The sequence below is a fragment of the Phoca vitulina genome, unplaced genomic scaffold (genome assembly GCF_004348235.1).
Source record: "Phoca vitulina isolate PV1807 unplaced genomic scaffold, GSC_HSeal_1.0 scaffold80, whole genome shotgun sequence".
NCBI lineage: Eukaryota > Metazoa > Chordata > Mammalia > Carnivora > Phocidae > Phoca > Phoca vitulina.
The window spans coordinates 5290173-5313537 of record NW_022589783.1 but is presented as its reverse complement, the minus strand read 5'-3'; the positions used below and the strand labels follow the sequence as shown (position 1 = coordinate 5313537).

Below are 23365 nucleotides of genomic sequence, written 5' to 3'. Positions count from 1 at the left end.
ACATTACATTAACTTATGAATACTGCATTAAAAACTTGTAGTGATTTCATACAAATGACACATTTTTATATAACCTCTGTACCAAAAAAAGAAAAAAAAATCATTTTTTAAATGTTAATCTAAAAATAAGCAGAGTAGCAGGTATTGGAGAGAGAAGTTATTAACAAACTGTAAAACTGTTGAGTGCGACCCCACAATGTATTCTTAAGTGCTTTTTAAGAAACTTTTGTTACAATGTAGGAAAGAGGCTGAGCAGGAGGCAGTTAATATTTAGTGAATAATGACCTAAAACATTTGAGCCTTTTAAGATGTCACATTTTCTCATATGTGTCTTTACAGATGTAAGGACAAGTCTTACCCTGTGGACCTGCCAGTCGCTAGTGTTGTTATCTGTTTCTACAACGAAGCCTTGTCTGCCTTGCTCCGTACTGTGCACAGCGTCCTGGACCGCACACCAGCCCAGCTCCTTCATGAAATCATCCTTGTGGACGATGACAGTGACTTCGGTAAGGGCTGTTGTAGCTGATACTGTGGGATCTGGGCTGTTGATCACGGTAGGATTAGCATCAGCAGCATCAGCTGACAGTTCAGACGGGGGGTAGGACCCTGGGCCACACAGTTGCAGCAGAGTTAGCAACAAGTAAGTATCTGTTTGTTGATTAGAGGATAATTTTGAGGAAACAGCATTAGCTTTGTGATCTTTTTACAGACTGTGCTATTTTAAGTTTGGCCCTTGAAATTTTTCCCTTGGCTTACATTCTTAAAAAATGTTTATTTCAAAATAACTATAGATTAGTAACAGTGGGTTACGAAGAGGTCCTGTTACCCCTCACCTAGTTTCCCCCACTGGTGTAGTTAATGTAGTTAGAGTGCAACATCAAGACCAGGAATTTGATGTCAGTATAGTGTGTGTGTACAGTTCTGTGTCATTTTATCCTGTGTGCACGTTCCTGTAACCACCATTGTGATCACGATAAAGACGACTCCATGACCGCGAAAATCCCCCTCGCGCTACCTTCTAGTACTCACATCCACCTCCCTGACCCACTAATTCCTGACAGCCTTAATCTCTGTGATTTTGTTTCTTTCTCTGATTTTGTCATTTTAAGAATGGTTGCATAAATGGAATCATACAATATGTGGCCTTTCAACATTGGCTTTTTTCTCTTGGTGTAATGCCTTGGGCTTATATTTATCTAATGAGTCTGTTATACTGACTATCCCCAGATAAAAGTGGATTGCATTGTGATAGCTCTTAGATGATCTCTGAATGCCGGTGTTTTATGATTCAGTATTTATACACTTTTAAAAAATTTATTGAAATATAATCGACACACCGTTTTATATTTGTTTTAGTTGCACAACATATTGATTCAACAGTTCTGTACATTACTTAGTGCTCGCCTCAATAAGTATAGTCATCATCTGTCACCACTACAGTGTTACTACAATATTATTGACTGTATTCCTTCTGCTGTATGTTTTCATCTCTGCGACTTACTTTGTAACTGGAAATTCGTATTTTATATACCTTTCTTCAGTTCAACATAGATTTCTTAAGAATGGTTTCATGTACACACAGAAGACTCTTTATGCTACTCATTTGGCTCTAAGCTACCTTAAGAGATAGGTTGTATCCTCATTTCATAGAGGAGGAAATATTAAGTAATTTGCTTGAGGTCCCATAGCTGTTAAGTGGTAGAGCTGAAATTAGACCCCTGGTCCACATAGTTCTAAGCCTTCTGCTCTTTTCATTACAGCAAGCTGCAGAAGTACATTAATAAATTGTATGCATGATAAATTGTATGCCAGTTACAGATTTTTCATTACTCAAGAGCTTATTAGCAACTCCTACCAACAACAGAATTGGTCTACCAGTTGAATATATAAAGCAAGGAAATGTACACTGAGCCCAGTGGGAACAAAATGCTTACACCTTGCAAATACTGAAATAGCACAAGAGAAATTTAGAAAGGTTAATAGAAAACAAAACTTAATTTCAAAAATGAATAATTAAAAAGCCAAGATTGTGCGTCGGCATCAGATAGAAGACTGGCTAAGTACTAAATTACAGAATTTACGGTGGTGAGCTTTTTTTAATCTGTATTTTGTTTTTCAGTTTATAGCTATTTTTCAAAGTGAAAACTCACGATAACTTAGAATGGTTTATCTACTAACAATGTAAAGAATTACTTATATGCTCTTTGAAGTTATGAAATTTAAAGGTAAATGAGCTAGAATTTTTAAAAAATATTTAGTGCCCTTGGAAGGTACTAAATTAATAAAAGGACATATTTACTGCTGTTATTATATAATTCTTGGTAGGGGCAATAGAAGTTGTTACAACTATTCTGAAATGGAGTAACAGTAAATTACTTTGAAACAAAAGACATACCTCATTTTTTTGGTTTTAAATCTGATTGAATGCAGTCAGCTGAACATTCAGTCACTCAAGGTAAGTATTCTTCTTGGCTAGTGTTTCAACTCTTACCCTTCATTTCTTTACTTTTTCTTCCTTACAAGATAAGTTATAATATTTTTTTAAATAAAGCAGCAGAAGATTCTATATTTGATAATTTAAGCACCAGATACAATCTTAGAGTAGCTATAAAAAAAAGTCTTTGTATATGTCTCTTGTGGTTTTATTATGGGACTCTTTATTTTCAGATGATCTGAAAGGAGAACTAGAGGAATATGTCCAAAAATATCTCCCTGGAAAAATTAAAGTAATAAGAAACCCAAAGCGTGAGGGATTGATTCGAGGAAGGATGATTGGAGCAGCCCACGCTACAGGTATAACTTCTGCTGCTCTTCTCAGTGGGTGTTGGCAACAAGGGCTTTGTCCTTGGTCTTTCCTGATTGTGCCGAGATCTGTGAAAAGTGATAGGAGGCTTGTTCACTTTGGAAAGGGTTTCTTTATAACTCCACCCCGGTTGTCCCAAAACAGACTCCAAGGACGTGAGCTCTAGAGTCCAAGCTGGTCTGTTTTCATAGTGGCCCTTATTGCGAATTATTGTTCCTCATGTAGGTTTGTATCTTGCTTACTTATATAAGGAGAAGAGTAAAACAAAATGTAACTGTGTAATTTTTTTTATTTTTAATTTTTTTTACTTTTAATTTTTTTTAAAGATTTATTTATTTGAGAGAGTGAGCGAGCATGCAGGGGGAAGGGGCAGAGGGAGAAGGGAGAGAGAGAATCTGCAGCAGACTCCATACTGAGTGCAGAATCTGACACAGGTTTCAGTCCCATGACCCTGAGATCATGACCTGAGCTGAAATCAAGAGTCAGATGGCCCTTCAGCAGACGGAGCCACCCAGGTGCCCCTGTAATTTTTTTTAAATACAAAATTTAAAATATGTGTACTTAGACTGTTTGATTTGAGTTATGCCAATAATTCTCAAGTACAAATACATACCTCTGGTGATAATGCATCATGGTTTTTGTTGGATAAATGGACATAATGTTGAAAATTGAGTTACAGGGGCACCTGGCTGGCTCAGTCAGTAGAGTGTGCGACTCTTGATCTCTGGGGTTATAAGTTCAAGCCCCATGCTGGTGTGGAGATTACTTAAAAAATAAAATCTTTAAAAAATAAAATAAAAATAAAAATTGATTTATAAAACTATAAAGGTACTTTCTTTAAAATTCTCTCTCAATCCTTCTGATTCCATCGAAGATAAAGTCTCCATTACAAATATATCTTTAAAACATTTCCAGCGTATACTCATCTCCCCTTAGAAAAAGAAAGAACAGGGGGGCGCCTGGGTGGCTCAGTTGGTTAAACGTCTGCCTTCAGCTCCTGGGCATCGGGCTCCCTGCTTAGCACGGAGTCTGCTTCTCCCTCTCCCTCTCCCTCTGCCCCTCACCCCTCCTTGTGCTTTCTCTTTCTTGCTCTCTCTCAAATAAATAAATAAAATCTTTAAAAAAAAAAACAGGTATCAAATTTAGTCTTTTGCAGAAAATATATCTGGTCAGTCCTCCGTTACCTGACATTGAATCCATTGTTACTTCTTTTTGTGGTTGCCTCTGTAAGGTTAGTGATCCTGATTTTCATTTATGATCTTGATAAAATTTTCCTTTTAAATTTTATTTAAGTTAAATGAATCAGTTTTAAAATATTAGGTGTATAATAGTGCAGGTAGTGTATGGTTATGGCAAAAAAAACCCATGAAGGTAATTTGAGAATTCCAGAACTTGAGTTGGGGGCTTGTAGTGACATCTCCCACCTTCCCTGTCTGCCCCTTGCATCAAGATAACCAGTCACGGGGGTTTACAGTGGCTGCACTGCTTTGTCTACCACCCTCCTGCACACCCGCTGGCCTACTTGCTGAGTGTAGGCGGGACTTCGTGTTTTAGTCTTTCTTCCCTCCTTTCTCTTAAAGCCACAACAAACTGAAGTAATTCACAGGCATCCAGTCTACAGTCATATGTAGAATGAATTCAAGGCCTATGATTTTTTCTTTAGAATTCTAGTCAAATAAGTACCTAATGACTTGGGTGAGTTGAGATAAAGAGAAGATTGTGGGGAATGGCAAGATTATGCCATTCAAAATGTACTGTTACATTATTACTAAAAGTTTGTATTTTTCAGATAACAATAGTTTTTTTCTTTATGGTCTTTTGGTCCTCGTTCAAATGTAGTTTAGGGTTTGTCAGAAGCAACTCAGGGTTGCAGAAGGGGAGGGGGTGGGGGGATGGGGTAACTGGGTGATGGGCATTAAGGAGGGCATGTGATGTGATGAGCACGGGTGTGTTACACGCACCTGATGAATCATTGAACACTCCACCTGAAACTAACGATGTACTGTATGTTGGCTAGTCGAATTTAAATAAATTTTAAAAAATGAAAAAAGCAGCAAGCCAGTTTTGGGGAAGTCAGTCTCAGGTTCAGCGTAACCAGGTATAATCTTACTTCCTTTAGTTAAATCAAAAAAAGTAACATTTTTAGAATTAAGAAAAGCTATGAATACATTTTCTCCTCAAAGGAACCTTGATTGAATTGACTTCACTTCACCTTGAATAGTGAACAGGCTGAGTGCCTTTCTGTATTAAAGGACATCTGCTGAGCTTTCTTGCCGGAGGTATTTCTGCTGTCATTAGTTGAAGTAGGATGCATCTTGTTAAAATAGGTGCTTTTAAGGAATTCATATAAAATCTATATTGATGCATTTCATGGATAAACCTTTAGAAGAAGAAGAATGCCACCTGGTGATGAGATTCTAAGTTTCTCAGTTGCTAAGAATCACCATAAAGTTATCAAAGAAATTTGGAATTATCAAAGAAACCCGCACTTCTGCTCACGTTTATCAAAAGGAGTTAAAAATGTTGGATAAAATCATTATGATTTTTATTTTACTAGCTAGAAGAAAAGATATCCCATTGGCTCGCGAGAGCCGCTACAGCCAACCAGGTTGGGGAAAGGAAGGAAAGGCAGCAAATGGAAGAAGAAATGAGCATGTGGCCATTGAGTGGTGACTTCAGAGGACAGGGGAGCCCATGTCCCTGGCATGGCGGAAGGGGTACATGGTTCTCGCACTCCTGAGAGAACTGCTGTGTTGTGGCGATGGTCGATAATGTGGTCATGTTTCTGAGTCACCAGTGAAAACAGTTATGTTCTCTAGCCTCTGTTCACTAAGGCAGGGAAATGTATCCTAAATTTAGAATTTTTTTTAGAGAAGGGGGAGGGGCAGAGGGAGAGGGAGAGAGAGAATCTCAAGCAGACTCCCTGCTGCTGAGCGCAGAGCCCAACTCGGGGCTCGATTCCCAACCCCAAGATCATGACCTGAGGCGAAACCAAGAGTCGGACGCTTAACCGACTGCGCTACCCAGGTGCCCCCAAATTTAGAAATATTTTGATTGCGGTAAGTGTAATAATAACTACACACAAGTGGCCACTGTCCCTGCACCGCACCCCGTACCTTTCTGTCCAACGAACAGAATTGTTCCTGTGAGACTTTGAATCTTCTCACTGAGGAGAGTCGGAATTTACGTGTACGTGTTTCTCAGTCAGAGCAGTGCAGTCGAGGCAGAATCCCGGCTAAAAGTCCTCCTCTCTTCCTGGTGGGCAGTGGAGTAGTGGAGTCATCGCTGGGCTGGAGGCGCGGCGATTGTATTTCATACCATGTGGACGCGTCGTCTGACGGAACTGGCGGCCGTACCTCAAGGGAGGGCTGGTCCCCTGTTGTTTGCCTCCTCAGGAGAAGTCCTGGTGTTCCTGGACAGCCACTGCGAAGTGAACGTGGTGTGGCTGCAGCCCTTGCTGGCTGCCATCCAGCAGGACCAGCGGACCGTGGTGTGCCCTGTCATCGACATCATCAGCGCGGACACGCTCGCCTACAGCTCGTCCCCTGTCGTGCGGGGAGGTTTCAACTGGGGTCTGCACTTCAAGTGGGATCTTGTGCCCCTGTCTGAGCTCGGAGGACCAGCAGGAGCCACTGCGCCGATAAAGTGAGGTTTCTCCTCTGGGTGTGGAAAGTTCTGTCAGTACTTCTTCAAACGAGAACCCCTGCTTCGCAGGGAGCAGAAGTGTTGGCTTAATTTGTCCGCTAGAAATTCTTGAGTGCTCACTGGATTTTATATGCTGCGCCAACTCCTAAGGAGAGATGGTGAATTCGGAATTACTCATGTCCTCAAGGGTGTATCACTTAGAAGGGTAGACAAATAAGAGCAGTATCTTGGGATAATGGTTGCATAGCATACGGTGTTTTTTATGCCGATTATCATGGTTTATTGCTTTTGTCATCTCCTTACCTTCAGTTCTTTGCTAGTATGAGTGGTGTTGTGAAGAACATTTGCTATATGAGCCTTCTCTATAATTAGGATTTTTAGGATGGATTCCTGCTAGTACAGTTAAAAGTCACAGGGTAGAAATTATTTTTAGTTCTCATTCATATTCTCAGTATAATCTGCTTATATATTATTTATTATTTTTTGTTTTAAATTTCTCATGTGGATTTCAGAGAGGTTTGTCTGTTTCTACTTTTTAACATTCTTGGACCTACAGTTTTGTTTTTTTTTTTTTACTTGTGACAAAATAGCATATATAAAAAGTACACATAGGTATGTATGTATTATGCACACAATTTAATAAATGGTTATAATAACATCTGTGCAGTTACCACCCAGGTCAGGACACAGCACCCAGATGCCCTCTGTACCCCTGTTCCTGGTCACAGCCCCTGCCCCTAGAGCTGTCATTACCCTGACCTGGTGATCATTTCCTCGCCTTCCTGGAGTTTTACCATCTCTGCGTGCGTCTCTAAATATAGTTCAGTTTTGCCTGTTCTTGGACTTGGTATAAAATGAAGCCATTGGACTCATTTTGTCTTGCTGCTTTTACTCAACATTGCTTTAAAAAATTCATCTGTATTACAGTGTATGGCTCTCCTTTATACAGCAGTGAAAGAGGATCATGTTCTATGATATGTTCTGTCCAAACTTACCCAGTTTACTGTTGGAGGGCAGGTTGGGCGGTTTTCACTTGTCTTTCTTTAATGTCACAGATGGTGCTGTTATCAGCACCGTTATTCCCACCTTCTAGTTTAAGAAGAAAACTGCCTGGTTGTGGGGCATGCCTCTTTTTACCTTTAGGAGATGATGTTTTCCCAGCACTTCAGGTGGCTCTGCAGTTGGCCTGTGGGGACTTGCCAGCTTCCTTTCATCTGACCCAGACTTGGAGGGAGACCTCGGCCAGTTCCTGGGGCCTGATGTGGTCTGCTGGCCGAGCGGGGCCGTCTTCTGCTCTCTCGTGCTTTGTGCGAGAATCTGCTGCAGCTCCTGCGAAGTTCAGTGTCAGAACCTGACACTCGGGAAAGCAGGGCTGCATCTGGGGACTGTCCGTCTGTGTTTCTGGTCTCTACAGCCGCACGTCCTGTGATTGGAGGCAGGCAGCGGTGACTCCATTTTGTCCTCCCGGCTGTCCCTGGTGCTCTCTGTGACAAGGTAAAGACGCACCGCGCAGGAAGACGGTGCCCCGGCTGCTGCTCGCTCTCTGCGTTCGTGCCTCTGCCAGTTCTTGCCTGTTTCACCATCTTCGTGGGCGTTGGTTGTCATCGTTTAATTTTTAATACTTTTAATCACAAACATGTATTCAGTAACAAAATAGTATAGAAGAACTTTGGATGAGGAGTGGCTGGCTCCCTCCTTGCTCCCTGTTCTCAGTCCTTCTCCCCAGAGGCTAATTCTTATCACTATTTTTATTTTGGGTCTTCCATTTATTGCTTTTTTCACTCTAGATGAATAACCTATTCCTCTTTTCAATGTCAAACTGACTTTAGGTCCTTTCTGTGGGCAAAGTGAAGATTTTGTTCCTCTGTGTCACTCTCTCCTCTCTGGCCTGGTGGTGTAGTGTGCATGTTTCTGTTGGTACCAGGAGAAAGCGGCACTCGAGGGCTGGGACAGCACCATCTGACCCTCCTCCTCGCATGGCGAGCACGTTAGTGCCCCTTCCTCCTCCTGCCGCTTTCCCCCACTTTTCTCCCAGTTCTTCTGTGAGTTCTCTCACTTTTAGGATTTCAGGGTTGCTAACTTCTTAAGGTGGATGTTTAGATTTTTAAATTGTTCATCATTTTTCCTTTCCTAATACAGTTATTGAAGGTGATAAACTTTCTTCTAACCATGGCTTTAGCTGTATCCCACAAATTACTATTTTTTGTGATTTTTTTTTTTAATTTTAAAAGATTTTATTTATTTGAGAGAGAAAGAGAGAGAGAGAGCATGAGAGGGGGGAGGGTCCGAGGGAGAAGCAGACTCCTTGCTGAGCAGAGAGCCTGATGCGGACTCGATCCCGGGACTCCAGGATCATGACCTGAGCCGAAGGCAGTCGCTTAACCAACTGAGCCACCCAGGCGCCCTTTTGTCATTTATTTTAAAATAGTTTCATTGTGACGGTTTTTCTGATCCATAGGTTATTTAGCAGTACATTTATTATTCCCCAGGTATATGAGGATTTTATAATTATGTATTCCTAGCTTTTCACTGTGATCAAAAAATATTCTGTATGATTTTAATTCTTTGAAAATTGGTGAGATTTGCTTTGTGGCCAAGCACATGAGTAATTTTTGTAAATGTTCCTTGTGTGCCTGGAAAATTTGTATTTTCTGTGGTTGTTAAAAAATGGGATTCTATATCAATTCAGTCAAGTTTATTATATTATTCAGATATTCTATACTTTTGTTAATTCTTTAAAAAACTATGGAAGCATAGTTGAATGTAGTGTTATATTAGTTTCAGGTGCACGACATAGCAGTTCAGTGGTTCTGTGCATTACACAGTGTGCACCGTGGTAAGTGTAGTTATACTTGTATCAGTTATTAAATATGGTATATTAAAGTTTCTCACTGCAATTGTGTATTTGTTTCTCCTTGTAGTTCTTTATCTGTTTTCTTCATATGTTTTGAGGCTGTCTTCTGTCTCCATAGATGTCTGAAAATTTGGAGTTATTAAATTATTAGATCTTGTGAATGAAACCATTTATTCTAGACTTTCAGAATAGTAAAACTTTTGCATTATAGTGACATTAATATGGCTATTCTAGCTTTGTTGTAATATTTGCATCGTGTAACTTTCCTTTTGTTGTCAGTCTCTGTGGTCTTCTATTTCGATGTGTCCCTTGCAAGGAGCATGTAGTTGCTTTTTATTATGATTTGTTGCTAAACCAGTGTGAAAAACTTCCTTTTACTCCAGTTGATTACATTGAATATTACTTGTATTTTGTGCTTATGATTACAGTGGCACTGTGTTCTTTTCTTCCCCTTCCTCTCTTGCTTTCTTTTGATCTTGAGTTTGGATTTTTTATTATTCTGTTCCCAACTGCCACCCCATTATTAGATGTTATGTGTTCTTAATACTATTCTTGTAGTGATTACCATAGAGAATACGGCGTACATTCTTGCAACATAATTTGGTACTTCAAACAATGCAGGGTTCTGAGAATGTTCATTCTCCAGTTTATCTCCCCTCAGTTTATATTGTTGAAGTGTGTGTGTGTGTTTTAACCCTACAAGACATTTTTTATGTGGCCATTATTCATCTAGGTTTACCCACATACTTCCCCTTTTATTTTACTCTTTATTCTCTCTGCACCTGCAAACTTCCATATGGGATTATTTTCATTCTGACTAAAGAAGACATTTTAAATGTATTTCCTTTGGCTGGACCTTCTGGTGATTACTTCTCTCTGGCTTTTTGTAAAAATGTCTTCCTTTCACGATTACTTTGAAGTATAATTTTACTTCATACCCATTTCTACGTTGGTGGGTAGATTCTTGGGACTTTGAAGGTAATCATTCAAGAACCACTGGCTTCCACTGTCTGTGGTGAGAAGCCAGCAACACTCTCTTATTTTTGAAGGCAGCCTCTCATTGGCTGCTTGAATTTCTTCTCTTTGTCAGAAGGGTTTTTCAGATATACATAAATTTGGTTTCTTTTTTGATCTGTCTATCTATCTGCCAAATTTTGCATCTTGTCTTTTATCCTTGCATATATTGAGCAGTTATTTTAAAGTCTCTGCCTGATAACTACATTATTTGAAACCCCTGCACATCTGTTTCTCTTGTAGATTGTTTCTCTTGTTTTTCTTTCATGTGCTTTATCTTCCTGATTGCCTGGTTATTTATTTGTTTAGTTGCTTATTTACTTTTGCTTGGTGGCGGACACTGTCATGAAAAATTATGGAAATACATTCATACCTGAGATGGTGTTTTCTGCCTGCAGAGAAGTTTTGCTTCACTTCTAGCAGGGAGCTTGGGACGCTGAAATCCACCATCACCTTAACTCAGTTTCAGGAAGTGAGACAGCTGGAAGCTGAGCTTGTGTCTCCTTGAGGGCCAGTCTCCTTCAGATTCTCTCATTAACAGTCTCAGTCTTAGCAGTATTGACGTTTTGGGCCAGATCCTTCTCTGTTGTGGGCGCTGTCTTGTGCATTTTAGAATATGCAGTAGCATGCTTGGCTGCAGCCCATCAGTTGCTGGTAGAACTCCCTCCGCCCCCATTGTGACAACTAAAAATGTTTCCGGACATTAATGAAATGTTTGCTTGGGGACAAAATCATCCTGTTTGAGAGCCACTGGTCTAAGTCAAAGTTTGTCTGGTCTCCCCTTGGTAGGCTCTGGAGTCCAGTTTTTATCCCACTGTTTTGTGAGACTGTCAAAAGGAATTAATTTATATCTCTTTCTAAGAACAGTGTTATAATTTAAAAAGTACTTTTGATGCTTAGAAAAGTAGCCTTCATTTGCCAGATATCTAGTATATCATTGGCGATCTAGAAAATTCAGTTACGTGGCCCAGCTCATTCCCTGATGTTAGATAAAATGTTTCATAATAGTTAATCTGGTTTTCATTAGTGATGTTACAAAGGTGCGCTGAATTTTTTTTAAAACAAAGATGATAGATAATTGGCTGTGTAGAATTGGTACAGTAATTATTTCCTTTTCTAGGTCACCTACAATGGCTGGAGGATTGTTTGCCATGAACAGACACTATTTCAATGAACTTGGACAGTACGACAATGGCATGGATATCTGGGGAGGAGAAAATTTAGAAATATCATTTCGGGTAATTTTTTCATCTTTAACTCTATGTAGTAGAATATAATTCTCATCTACAATCTCATATTTTCTGTCCGTTCTCTTTGATTATCTTTGTTAACAAATTGTCCTTAATGAATGCTACTTTATCATAATCTGTGATGTGGATAATATCCATTCAAAGTGTGGAAAGTATTTAAGCAGCTTTATTTTATAAGAATTTAAAAAGGAAGGTTGTAATGAATGGTTGGGTATAATTTCAGCTGTCTAAATGTGCATTTATTTTTTTTTAAAGATTTTATTTTTTTGACAGAGAGAGACACAGCGAGAGAGGGAACACAGGCAGGAGGAGTGGGAGAGGGAGAAGCAGGCTTCCCGCCGAGCAGGGAGCCCGATGCGGGGCTCGATCCCAGGACACTGGGATCATGACCTGAGCCAAAGGCAGATGCTTAACGACTGAGCCACCCAGGCGCCCCTAAAAGTGCATTTAATCTAATTTTGTTCTTTGTCAGTTTATTAATCTTATTTGTTAACCCTAGACACATATATTTAGGGTGATTGGATTTCCCTGATTGCTCAAGACCATCCTGGTTCACACCTGTTCTCCCAGGAAAATTATTAATTAATTCCCCATCCCACTTTCAGGAGTAGCTAGCAGAATCCTTTACATATACAAGTCCGTCCAGCCTGAGGAAGGAATTAATCTTTCGTAATTGGGTCTCTTCTCCAGCTGCAAACGTTGGGAAGATGGTGGTATAGGTGGGGTCTGGAACTCCGGGAACTGGGAGTTGGAGGACAGTCTTTGCCAAGGGCAGAGTGAGGGCCAGGGAAAGAACGCGGACCTCTGCGTACTAGCAGATGTCCTCACTCTCCACTTCCCAGCTCCTGGGCTGCGCAGCAGAACCCCCACAATACCACAGTATGTTGTGCATGTGTCATTTTGTATTTTTGCAGTGTATTGACCACAATGTTTTTAAAAGGTAGTTTTTCCTACATAATCTTTAGAATTTTAAAGTTGAAAGAAATAATAGATATCGTTAGTTCAGTCTTATTTTGGACATAAGGTAATGGTGTCCCACAAAAACTAAAATAACCATATAAAGTAACCCAGATGGCCAAGGGCAAAGCAAAATTTAGACGAGAACTAAGATCTTTTGAATCTTAATAGAATTATTCAGTATATTTCATTATTCCTGTATATATACATGTTATAAGAAAGTACCAGGAAACTGAGATTAGAGGACCAGCCAGTAAGCATTCTTTGTCCTTAAGTCCTGAGGATCAAGTTCCTTGATCTGTTAAAACAGCAAAGTACATGGTAAGTGCAATTTTAGACACAGAGTAGTAAAAGAATATTACACTTTTTTAGAATTTAGTTTCTTTTTAATCATAAAGACATAATTTTTTTTAATGTACCCTTTGACTTTCTTGAATTTGATAGTTATATAAAACATCTTGCAAAGTCTCATAAGCACCTATTTAATAAAGATTAATTTCAAGAAAACACATACATTGATTTCATTGCAATGCGAGGCAACTATTAATACATATTTTGCTCCTGACCAGATTTGGATGTGTGGAGGTAAACTCTTCATCATCCCTTGCTCTAGAGTCGGACACATTTTCCGAAAAAGGCGACCGTATGGTTCTCCTGAAGGCCAGGACACCATGACCCACAACTCCCTGAGGCTGGCACATGTTTGGTTGGATGAATATAAGGTGAGATTCAGTTACTGTGTTGGAAGGGGTCGCTAGGCTGTTGCTTCTTTGCAGACGGCTCTGCTTACCTGTCTTTTCACTCTGGCATGTTTCTGTGGGATGGCCATCCCTTTCTACATTTCTTTTTCCTCTCATTTTTTTGTTGTGACCCTTTTAATTTTCCAAGTGACCACTCTATAAAAGGAAATACAGCTAACATCAGAAGAAATTCTCTTTTCAGTGTCTTTGTTCCTCTGACTCCCACAGAACGTGGCTCCTTTTCTTTGCTCCTTAGGCTTTGCTGTGTCCCAGTCTCACCACTTCCCCTGTTCAATCTGCACATGTAGTGTTCCTTCCCACTTTCTCTTCTGCTGTGATATTTCCTTTGTAACATCTTTATTGAGGTATAATTCACAAGTCATTTTATCACCCCAAAAAGAAACTCCATATCCTTTCAACCATCACTCCCTAATCTCCTGCAGCCCTAGACAACTACCAGTCTGCCTCCTGACTCTCTAGATTTTTGCCTATTCTGAACATTTCCTACGAACGGAATCCTACAACACATGGTCTTCTGTGACCATCTTAGTAAGCATGATGTTTTCAGGTTCATCCATATTGTACCATGTAGCGTTACTTCATTCTTTTTTATTGCCAAATAATATTCCATTGTGTGAATACACCTTGTATCCATTCATGAGTTATGAGAAATGCTGCTGTGAACATTTGTGCACAATTAATTTTTTTAAACGAGCGTTTGAGTATCTACTATATACCAGGCTCTGTGTTGGGTTTTGGGAGAGTCAGAGACGACTGAGGGAATGCAGTGACTTCACATTGTGCGGTACTGGGCGTGGAGGTGGGTGCCGTGTACTGTGGGGAGAACATCACTGCGTGGAGGCTTTGGTCATGCTCCTGGCACACTGCAGGTCGCCTCCCTTCTCCCTCTTCTAGACTCCGAGTTCGTTCTCCGTGTTCCTCAGCTTTGAGTCACACTATCTCCCAGCAGCTCTTAGAAAGTGGTTCACAGGCCCATGTAAATCCTGGCCACCCTTTCAGGAGGTTTGCCAGGGCAAAGCTGTTTTCATAGCCGGATAATACAGTATTTGCCATTTTCACCGTGTTGACTTTGCACTGATGCTGCAAAAGCAGCTGAGTAGTAGTACTAATTGTGTTAAATCTCGATGTGCTCCAAGTGCCGTGAGCACGCTAAGTGTGCAGAAAGCACCTTTTTTTTTTTTTAAAGATTTTCATTTATTTATTTGTCAGAGAGCACAAGCGGGGGGAGCAGCAGAGGGAGAGGGAGGAGCAGGGAGCCCGATGTGGGACTCGATCCCAGGACCCTGGGATCATGACCTGAGCCGAAGGCAGACGCTTAACGACTGAGCCACCCAGGCGTCCCAGAAAGCACCTTTTGCTGTAGACCGAAATACAGTGCTCGTTTCAGGGGAAGACGTGTGCAGTTGTTTGAGTTGTGAGCTGAACTAGTCACTTTTCTCCATGGAACACTTTTTATGTAAAAGAATGGCTCACAAACCATGGTTATTTATATTTGGATATTTGGCAGACATTCTCAAAAATGAAGTAATAACTTAGCCTCTCACTTCAACTGTGATAGCATTTGTTGTAAGTGGAAAACTTGTATCCATCCCTGTGAGCTTGATGGCTTCCAGTACTTAAATGCTTATTTGATGAGATTAGGAATATTTATGAATAAAACTTTTTATATTATATAATGACATTTGCCAGTATTTGGAACTTCACAACCCAGGGAGCAGTGTTTTCTAAATGACTAATGCATGATGGTATACAAATCTTGGATGGGTAAAAAATCCATTCAAAGAGCAGGACAGAGCAGTAGATTTTAATGCAACGGTACAAAAACCTCAATGATATGATTTAAAGGTTAGTTACAATGTGGAATATGAAAAGTTAAGAGTTTTGGTAAAATACCAAAAAAAGAGGGGCGCTTGGGTGGCTCAGTTGGTTAAACGAGATCAGGTCTTGATTCCAGGGTCCTGGGATCCAGCCCTGCATTGGGCTCCCTGCTCAGCGTGGAGTCTGCATCTCCCTCTGCCTGCCGCTCCCCCGCTCGTGCTCTCTCTGTCAAATAAATAATAAAATATTAAAGAAATATGTCAAGAATAGCCGTAATTCTCTGAAACTATTAAAATATTCCTTCCAAAAAAAATTCCATTTTAAACTATGTATTTTCATACACTCATATTTTTAAAAATATATTTAACCAAACAACATGACAGTAACAGGTTGAATGCAGAAATGAGAATTCAGCTGACTTCTTTTTAGCCAGACTCTGCACGTGTAAAGCTGTAAAACTGTGAAGCAGTGTCACTGTTCTCATTACATTTTTTGTTGTTGTTCAAAGCGCGTTTATGTTGATAGGTAATGAGTTATTTTTAACGAATTAACAAATGTTTTAACTTTTCATATGGTAAATACCAGTAGATACAACTCACACAAACAGAAGCTCCTTGGAGTCTTCGTCTTTTAAGATTCCGGAGTCCTGACGGAGTCCGAGAACCGCCAGCCTCAGCGTCACCTGCCTCGAGTCTGAGATCATGTTTTACATGTTTGCCGTTTCTGAAATTGGGATGTATCTTAGAATTTAAGATGTCTTACTGTCAGTGATGGACCTAACTGTGTGAAAACTTTATGTTGACATTTTTTGGCAAAATTAAGAAAACATGGTCATGAAAAATATTTTTGCTGATAATCTTTTTTTTTTTCAGTTCTTTAAATGTCAGGTATAATTGGTAATACCCATTTTAAACAAAAAAGCTATTCTCTTATTTTTCATTTTTCTTTCTAAAATTCAGGAGCAGTATTTTTCCTTAAGACCTGATCTGAGGACCAAAAGCTATGGAAATATCAGTGAGCGTGTTGAATTGAGGAAGAAGTTGGGTTGTAAATCATTTAAATGGTATCTGGATAATATTTACCCAGAGATGCAGATATCTGGGCCCAACGCCAAACCCCAGCAACCCATTTTTATCAATAGAGGGCCAAAACGCCCCAAAGTCCTTCAGCGTGGAAGGGTAAGGAAGTAATATCATCAGAGTGTTTGATTAAAAGTTGTATGGTATAGTAAATGACAGTTTAGACTTCAAGTATCCTTTTAGTGATAGACTTTAGCTTGCTTCCATTGTATTCTTTTGGTGGGACCTTCCTCCACTCAGGACCTTAGAAATGTTAATATCTTCACTGTTAATATTAACATCCTTCACCTGCAGTGGTAAAGAGCGCATGACTTCTATAAGATTGTGCTAGCTTCCAAGAGGATGGATATAAATGTGAGCAGACCATTAAAGGCACTGTGAGTGAGTATAAAACTCGTTTGGCAGAGACCAGTCCCAAAAGGAAAACAAAAGGAGAAATGGGGCCGCTCTCTGCTGTTGGGCCGAAGCTCTGGAACCGGCTCCAGACAGCAGGTGAAAGATGGCGGCATGGCCTTCCGGCTCCAGCCGCTGGGCCGAGCGCTCATGTTTCTGTAGATGCTCCCTTTTGTTTCTGAAGGAGTTTCTTCACAGTTCTGTATCATGTTTAAATTTTAGGAGTCTAGTCATAAAATCATACCTTTTTCCTGAATCGTTTCTTAGAATTTGCTTTCTGAAAGTGTAGATACTCTGATTGTTGCCCAGTTTTCTTTTGGGTTAAGAAGTTGCTCCTTAGTATCGTTCATGGCGCCATCTGTCCCTCCGTGATTGCTCACTAGAGCTTTCCCCTTCCTCTTACGAAATTAAAAACAAAGTCAAGGTGTTCTCTTTTTAAGGAAAAATGCGTATCAGGGTTTGTCCATATAGTGGAAATTCTTTCCATTATTCTTGCCTTGTACATCTAAGCTCCTTTAACACTCACAGTAATCCTTTACCCAAACTAGATACACTCTGTTGCTTTTCTGTGTCTCACCTCTGCAGTTCTTGATCTGTGTTTATCTCAGTTTAGCATGTACATTACATCCGGTTATGTACTGTCTGGTTTGTACCTTTTATTATTTCCTCGATTTCATTTTAAGGTTCTTTAGGGCAGAGATGCTTTAATTTCCTTTCTCCCCTATAGTAGAATTAGTAAACCTAGATCTTCAGGTAGAATTTCTACTTGACGCTGCTTACATATATTGTTAAAGTTGCCTATAACCTTGAAGTCTGTTGTGATACCCTTATGTACTGAAGCTAGAATTTAGGAATTAAAAAATGCTTATATTTTTATGACCTTTGAAATTCATAGCTTTGGAGTAATATTTTCACATTATCTAGCATTCTAAGGTGTCTTCTGACAAGAGCAATCTCTCCTTTTACAGCTCTATCACCTCCAGACCAACAAGTGTCTGGTGGCCCAGGGCCGCCCAAGTCAGAAAGGAGGCCTGGTGGTGCTTAAAGCATGTGACTACAGTGACCCAAGTCAGGTGAGTCAAGTCTCTGGACTCAGCCAGTCCTTGGAAGGTGTCCTTCAGTGAAGGGAACTTGCTGGCAGTCCCTGAGGAGGGGACTGGAGGGGACCCTGAAGATTTTAATCTGACTTTCCTTAGATGATCTGGTTTAAGTTGGGAATGACTTTAGAGATCATGCAATACAACTATTTTTGTCTCCTTTGTATATTTTTCCTCCCTTTGCTCACTATTTGTTAGAAGTGCACGGAAAGCCTGAAAGCTCCGTGAAGGTTAGAAGAGGCAGAGGAAGTTCCCCATCCTTCTGGGCAAGCACATTAGCTCTGCGAGAGAGGAATTAATATCTTCTGTAGAGTTTTCTCTGAAATCACACTTCTCTGAGTTTTAGTAGTCCCATCAGAAGAAACCACAACAAAATATCAGTTCATTTCATTCACAGAATCTTTTCAGTGGTGTTAAAGTAGACCTAAAAATAAGCAAAAAACTTACGTGAGTTTGGAACTGTAACTTCAGACTGACTCATATCTGATAATGGCAGTCTAATCCCCTAGTTGCAGAACCTCACGCCTCTGCGGTGCTGAACACATGTCATGAGGAGGCGATTTTGTGCTCGCTTCGGCAGCACATACACAAGGAGGTGATTTTCATTTCTACTTGAGTGCTGGGGATGGTGTCACTCAAGATTAAAAAGGATAGATCGCGTGTGTCCTCTGAAATTTCATAGAAGACCTTTTATTTCTAGGGCAGCTTGCAAAGGATGGAAGATGTTGTCCACACCAGAAAATAGGATCTAAAAGGGGTTTTGTGCTGTGTCTGGGTCTGAGAGGTATCAGGGTCGTGGACACTCTAGCGATGCTTTGGTGGTTTCGGTCACAGTGGGATGAGATAGCTGAGATTTGTTCCAGAAAATGGAAGAAATTTGAGGAGATGGAATTATACTCCTGTTTGTTGGGATCACATAGATTTGTACTAATACTGTAACCACCAGCCACCTGGAGCTCTTTACATTTAATTACAATGAAATAAATTAACTATTTTCCTCAGTCATACTAGCCACATGTGGGTCCCATGTTGGACAACATAGGTTGTAAAACAGCATTGTTGCAGAAAGTTCTGTTTATAGAACTCTTCATGTTAATGAAGACAGCACACATACATTTTGGGCCTGGGGGTAGAAATACTAAGGAGTAAAATAATTTGGAGACAAAAGTGTATTCCTTGTAAATTCAGTGAGGGTGCAGTTTGGAAAATAAGTTATTCCTCGCACTTGTCCAGTTCAGCCAATTTTAGGCCTTTGTTCCTGAAAATAATCTGAGAGACCATCGAGAAGACTATCCTCAAAGATCTGCACATCTAAAGAGAACCCTGCTTCTGGGCCCTCCGATGAAATCATCATCTCAGCCCAAATGCTGTCATGATCTCGGATTAGAGTAGAACTTTCCCCAGGATGAGGTGACATAGCAGCCCCCCCATAGCACTGCCCAGCAGAAGAGGAACCTCTGAGAGTGAGCGCCTGTGTGCTTCTGTCCGCAGGCCCGCGGGGCACCTCTGGGGCTGTGCCATCCAGGGATGGGCCCCGGGGATGGAGAGCACTGTGCGATTGTGAAGTCCTAGAATTGGGAAATGTCTACAGTCATGTGCTCAGTTACTTCAGTCAGTTAAGTTAAATTCAGCGAACAAAAGTTCACTGATTTGGTTTCTTCCTGGGATCACACTTCATTTTCCTGTGTTCAGTTCCCTCCATTTTCAGATAACAGCGCTGATGCTGCCTGCGTGTGACTCAGGTTCATTGGTCTTTCCCTGCTCTGAGGCCACCTAGAATAACCCCGTTCTTCTTCCACAGATACGTGACCGGGGGTGCAGTCTGAATTCCAAAATCTAAAGCGGACCTCGGAGTTTTGATCTTTGATTTTCTTCCTTAGATTTGGATTTATAATGAAGAACACGAGTTGGTTTTAAATAACCTCCTTTGCCTGGATATGTCAGAAACTCGCTCGTCAGACCCACCACGACTCATGAAGTGCCACGGGTCAGGAGGATCCCAGCAGTGGACCTTCGGGGTGAGGAGCTTGCTAGTGAGGATGGGAGTATGTGAGGAGGCAGGCAGGGCTAAGGGTGGAGCATGGCAGATGCACTCCTAGTTTACCTTGTAGAAAGTAGTTCTGAGTTTGTAGTATCCCTTAGGTAAGTAAAGCATCTGAGATATTCCACACCTCTTCTGGATTTCTGTATCCTCTCTACCACATTCTGGCAGCAAGGTTTTTAAGTTAAAGCAATTAACTGGTGGTGTATTTTTCTTGCTACCTTTTTTCCAGAAGAGTAATCGGCTGTACCAGGTGTCAGTTGGACAGTGCCTGAGAGTGGTCGATCCACTGAGTCACAAAGGCTATGTTGCAATGGCAATCTGTGATGGCTCTTCCTCACAACAGTGGCATCTGGAAGGTTAAAGTGGACGCTGTGGCTGACATGGTAATTCATCAGTGTTTGCCTCTGTAAGGTGTGAGGCTTGAGAAGTTGCTGGTACAAGAAAATCCCTGATTTCCTGATTAAGTAGAACCACTTTTGAGAGGATGAGACAGCAGATATCCTAGAGACTGGAACACAGAGTGATCATCAGAGTGAGGGAATCTGTTTTACCAAGACATTAACATCATTTCTGAGCTGCTAAGGAATTTCTTGCTTATGGTGAGAAACTAGAATACAATTTTAACTCTCTAAAGGGTCAGGTTTGCACAGAAGGACAAACCCAGGAAATTGACATTTCTGTTCAAACTTATTTATGCTTTTTAATCCTTTTAATAATGGAATGGCATTTATCTGATCAGGAACTTGTCATGATTTCCTTTTTTAGAAGGACTGCATAGGAAACAATTTTTTTTACTTCTATTATCATGTCCTAAATAATTTTAAACAAACTGAATCCACATTACTTTTAACTTCAGAAGGCCTCATTTACAAGATTATATATTTAAGAGGCAGTTAACTATTATAAATTATTTTGATGAATTATGGTACTATCGACATTTAAAATAAAGGGTCCTTTTGATGACTTACGTGGGACTCTGATCTCTGTTGCGCTGTGTATATCATATGGTGAGCAGGATACCTGGGTTCAGCTAATGAGCCAATAAGCTAGGTCACAGCACCATTCCTTAGCTTGGACTTTGTGAATTTGATGCTGAAAGTCTGTGAATTTGGATAGTTTCTACTGCCTATGAATCATCCAGGTAGAGTTGTTAAATAGGCATTTGGTATAGAGGTCAGGATCCCAGAACATAGATCCCAGAAATACAAATTTAGATTACTTATTCGGTTTCACTGCTGGTAATTGGTCTGTTCAAATTTTCTATTCCTGCTTCAGTTTTGGTATGGTATGTTTCTAGGAATTTATCTTTCTTCTAAGATGTCAAATGTGTTGGCATATCAGAGGTTTTCATAATCTGTTACAGTTGTATTTCTGTGGTATTGGTGGTTATTTCTCCTCTCTCCTTAGTGCCTTTGTTAATTTGGGTCCTTTTTTTTTTTAATGAGTGTGACTAGAGAATGATAATTTTATTCATATTTCCAAAGAACCAGTTCCTGGTTTCATTGAGCTGTTCTGTTGTTTTTTTAGTTTCCATATCCTTTATTTCTGCTCTGATCTTTATTATTTCCTTCCTTTTGCTGGGTTTGGGTTTTGTTTGTTCTATTTCCTTTAGGTGTAAGGTTAGGTGGTTTATTTGAGATTTTTCTTGCCTCTTGAGGTAGGCCTGCATTACTATATACTTCCCTCTTAGAAGCACTTTTGCTGCATCCCCAAAATTTTGGACTGTTGTGTTTTCATGTTCATTTGCTTCCATGTAATTTTTTATTTATTCTTTGATTTCTTGGTTGACCCATTCATTTCTTTAGTAGCATGTTATTTACCCTTCATGTATTTGAATTAACCTCCATGAAATTGAACCTATAATCAAAAAAACTCCCAAAAAACAAAAGTCCAAGATGAGACAGCTTCACAGGCAAATTCTACCAAACATTTAAAGAGGAGTTAATACCTATTCTCAAACTTTTATTCCAGAAAATAGAAGAGGAAGGAAAACTACCAAATTCATTCTTTGAGGCCAGTATCACTGTGATACCAAAACCAGATAAAGACACCACAGAAGAGAACTACAAGCCAATATCTCTGATAAATATAGATGCAAAATTCCTCAACAAAATATTAGCAAACCCAACCCAACAATACACTGAAAAATCATACACCAGGATCAAGTGGGATTTATTCCTGGGATGCAAGGGGTTCAGTATTCACAAAACAACAACATGATACATCACATCAGTAAGAGAAAGGATAAAAATCATATGATCATTTCAATAGATGCAGAAAACAGCATATGACAAAGTACAGCATCCATTCATGATATAAACCCTCAACAGAGTAAGCCTAGAGGGAACATACCTTAACATAGTAAAGACCTTATATTCAGAGGCGAAAAACAGAGCTTTTCCCCTAAGGTCAGGAATAAGACAAGGATGTCTACTCTCACCACTTCTATTCAACATTATTCAACTGGAAGTCCTAGCCGCAGCAGTTAGGCAACAAAGAAATAAAAGGCATCCAAATTGGTGAGGAAGAAGCAAAACTCTATTTGCAGATGACATGATACTATCTATATACAGGACACCCAAAAGACCACCAAAAAACCACTAGAACTGATAAATGAATTCAGTAAAGTCACAGGATACAAAGTCCATGTACAGAAACCTGTTGCATTCCTATACACTAATAATGAAGCAGCAAAAAGTGAAATTAAGAAAATCCCATTTATAATGCACCCAAAACAATAAAATACTTACTTAGTAACAAACTTAACCAAAGAGGTGAAAGACCTGTACTCTGAAAATTATAAAATATTGATGAAAGAAAGAAATTCAAGATGACCCAAAGAAGTGGAAAGACATCCCATGTTTATGGACTGGAAGAACAAATATTGTTAAAATGTCTGTACTATCTAAAGCCATCTACAGATTTAATGCAATCCCTATCAAAATAACAAAAGCATTTTTCACAAAACTAGAACAGTCCTAAAATTTGTATGGAATTCTAAAAGACCCCAAATAGCCAAGGCAGTCTTGAAAAAGAAAAAACTGGAGGTATCACAATTCCAGATTTCAAGTTCTATTACAAAGTGGTAGTAATTAAAACAATATGATACTGACATAAAAATAGATCAGTGGAATAGAATAGAAAATGCAGACGTAAACCTACAATTATATGGTAAATTAATCTTCAACAAAGAAGGAATAAATACAACAATGGGAAAAAGTCTCTTCAACAAATGTGGTTGGGAAAACTGGTCAGCTACAGGCAAAAGAATGAAACTAGACCACTTTCTTTCACAATAAAACAAAAATAAAGTCATATTGGATTAAAGACCTAAATGTGAGACCTAAAACCATAAAAATCCTTGGAAGAAAGCACAGGCAGTAATTTCCCTGACACTGGTCATAGTAACATTTTTGTAGATACAGTCTCCTGAGGCAAGGGAATTAAAAGTAAAAATAAATTATTGGGAGTACATCAAAAGGTTTCTACACAGTGAAAGAAATAAAACTAAAAGGCAACTTACTGATGGGAGAAGATATTTGCAAATGACATATCCGATAAAGGGTTAGTATCCAAAATATATAAAGAAAGAACACAACTCAACATCATCCAAAAAACAATCCAATTAAAAATGGGTAGGGGTGCCTGGG

General features: G+C 39.7%; 1 protein-coding gene across 3 annotated transcripts in view; it reads left to right on the top strand.

Moving 5' to 3' along the window:
• GALNT11 (polypeptide N-acetylgalactosaminyltransferase 11) overlaps positions 1–21726 on the top strand; it is a 55317-nt gene extending 33591 nt beyond the window's left edge. The window contains exons 4-13 of one of the 3 annotated variants that reach the window (XM_032394278.1): positions 340–506; positions 2668–2793; positions 6199–6448; positions 11437–11554; positions 13093–13245; positions 16062–16280; positions 17543–17647; positions 19552–19689; positions 19945–20098; positions 21687–21726. In XM_032394278.1, the coding sequence (XP_032250169.1) occupies positions 340–506; positions 2668–2793; positions 6199–6448; positions 11437–11554; positions 13093–13245; positions 16062–16280; positions 17543–17647; positions 19552–19689; positions 19945–20076 (1408 nt within the window). In that variant the 3' untranslated portion in view covers positions 20077–20098; positions 21687–21726. Of the gene's footprint in view, positions 1–339; positions 507–2667; positions 2794–6198; positions 6449–11436; positions 11555–13092; positions 13246–16061; positions 16281–17542; positions 17648–19551; positions 19690–19944; positions 21155–21686 lie in introns of those variants that run through there. The other 2 variants (XM_032394277.1, XR_004298113.1) reach the window with 2 other exon arrangements.
• The last annotated feature ends 1639 nt before the right edge of the window (positions 21727–23365 follow it).